This window comes from Merops nubicus, unplaced genomic scaffold (assembly GCF_000691845.1).
Source record: "Merops nubicus isolate BGI_N331 unplaced genomic scaffold, ASM69184v1 scaffold48732, whole genome shotgun sequence".
Classification (NCBI taxonomy): domain Eukaryota; kingdom Metazoa; phylum Chordata; class Aves; order Coraciiformes; family Meropidae; genus Merops; species Merops nubicus.
Genome location: NW_008595202.1, coordinates 1,092 through 2,887, shown reverse-complemented (window position 1 = coordinate 2,887; position 1,796 = coordinate 1,092). Strand labels below are relative to the sequence as shown.

At 57.9% G+C, this 1,796-nt stretch overlaps 1 protein-coding gene across 1 annotated transcript in view; it reads left to right on the top strand.

Moving 5' to 3' along the window:
- Positions 1–221: 221 nt before the first annotated feature.
- IFI35 (interferon-induced protein 35) overlaps positions 222–1,796 on the top strand; it is a gene marked incomplete at its 5' end in the record, with an annotated part of 2,561 nt that continues 986 nt past the window's right edge. Inside the window, 4 exons of the mRNA XM_008935971.1 lie at positions 222–380; positions 719–832; positions 1,141–1,285; positions 1,461–1,594. Of these exons, the coding sequence (XP_008934219.1) occupies positions 222–380; positions 719–832; positions 1,141–1,285; positions 1,461–1,594 (552 nt within the window). The remainder of the gene's footprint in view (positions 381–718; positions 833–1,140; positions 1,286–1,460; positions 1,595–1,796) is intronic.

Here is a 1,796-nt window from a genome sequence, read left to right as displayed (position 1 = left end):
GGGGGGCTCCAAAGTGCCTCGGGACCCGCCCCGGCCAGGTTTTCGTCTTTTCCTGGCAGGGAGGGGTTATCCCCGGTTGAGAGAGCCTGTGTGCGGGTCTGGGGCTCCACACGGGGAGCAGCCCGCCTCCTTCCCGAGCAGCAGCGTCTGCTGGGGTCGGGCAGCCAGTGGTGCTGGCACTGTACCCACAGGGTCTCGCTGTCTGATGGTGCATCTCACAGAAACTTTGTAGTGCTCTGGAGCAAGACCATGCAAAGCTACAGATGGCCAAGGAAGCTGTAGAGCAAACGACACGAGAGCTGAGGAAAGAGGGAGAACTTCTTCATAAAAATCTCCAGCAACAGATGTCTTTAAACAGAGGTGAAGAGAAAGCCTGCCAGGTTGGTGGTTGGAGAACTCATCTTGGGCTTGGAAAGGTGGCAGTGGGTAGTGGGGCTGTGTCACTTGGCTCACTGCTCTGAGATCACTTTGCCCTGGCCCTGAAACAGGCTTGACCAGATGTCAGGCCTGTGCCCCGAAGTGAGCTAGTGCTGGGTGGTGAAGGAAGTGCTCTACTCAAACACGAGGAGCCAGGGCAGGGCTGCTGGCAGTCAAGAGCAGGAAAAACGGTGTGGATGGAGCCGTTTCCAAGAACAGTGCTATGCTGAAAGCAGAGAGCATGCTGCAGCCTCTCATGTCCTGGAGGCTCCCATATTGTGCCCTCTTTCTTTCCTTCCAGATGGACATTTTTTTAGCAAAGGAGGAGGAGAACAGACTGAGGCAGGAGAAGCAGGTGCTGAAAAAGAAGCTGGAAGAAGTGAGGATGAGGGTCCTTTGGGAGGATCCAGCGATGGTAACGGAGTGTGCCTGTGCACTCAAGTCTGTTGGCAATGGGTGTGAGCCTGGCTGGAGAGCCTGCAGGTGGAAGCAGCTGGGCACTATGTGGTGACTGTCATAGCTCCTGCTTGTGGGTGATTCCTCTGCTGGGGCCACATGCACCACTCTTGGCTTTGGGACTCTAGGCCTAGCCAGACCCTAGGAGAGACTCTACTCTCCAGCTGTTTGTTCTGAGCCATGAGCTTGTTTCTGGTCTCTGGATTGGCAGGGACAGGCCCTGTGTGGGTCCAGTCTCCTCCAGGTGCTCTGTGTACTCCAACCTAGATGCTGTCTGCCTTGCCAGAGAAGAAAATGGTGTTTAAGGGGCTTGTAACAAACAAGGAGGACACGAACAAGCTGATGCTCACCCCGCTGATCCGCTACCCTCTGCTGGGGGGCTCAGCTCTCATCACCTTTGAGAAGGCAGAGGGTAAGAGCGAGAAGAGCACTGCCACGTGTCCTGCTCAGCTGGCTTCAGGGCCTGCCCTATGTTCTTCCCTGGCATTTTGCCCCCTCCCCAAAGTGTTGGCTGCCCCATGTCCCCTCCTTTGTGCGCTCAGAGCAGGCGGTCAGTCCCCTGTGCTGGGGTTTCTCACTGCTTGCAGTGGCCCAGATGATCATTGAGATGAAGGAGCACATGGTGGACCTGAGCTACGGGGAGGAGCTGGAGGAGCTCGACCGGTGCAGAGTGCGAGTGCAGGCGGCGCCGGTGGATATACCGCTGCCGTCTGCCCTGGAGGTAGGTTCTGAGGTCCCACTGCTCCCCACACCACAGAGCTGCCCTGGGCACGCACCAGCTTTGCTGTTCTTTGCTCTGGTGCTACCCAAGCTGGCCTCTGCTCGGTCACTGGGACCAGCCCAGCTTGGTGCATTAGAGCCACAGCTCTGCCCTGCTCCCCCGAGCTCTGAGGCTGGCCCTGCCCCGTCTTGGTGCTGGCCAG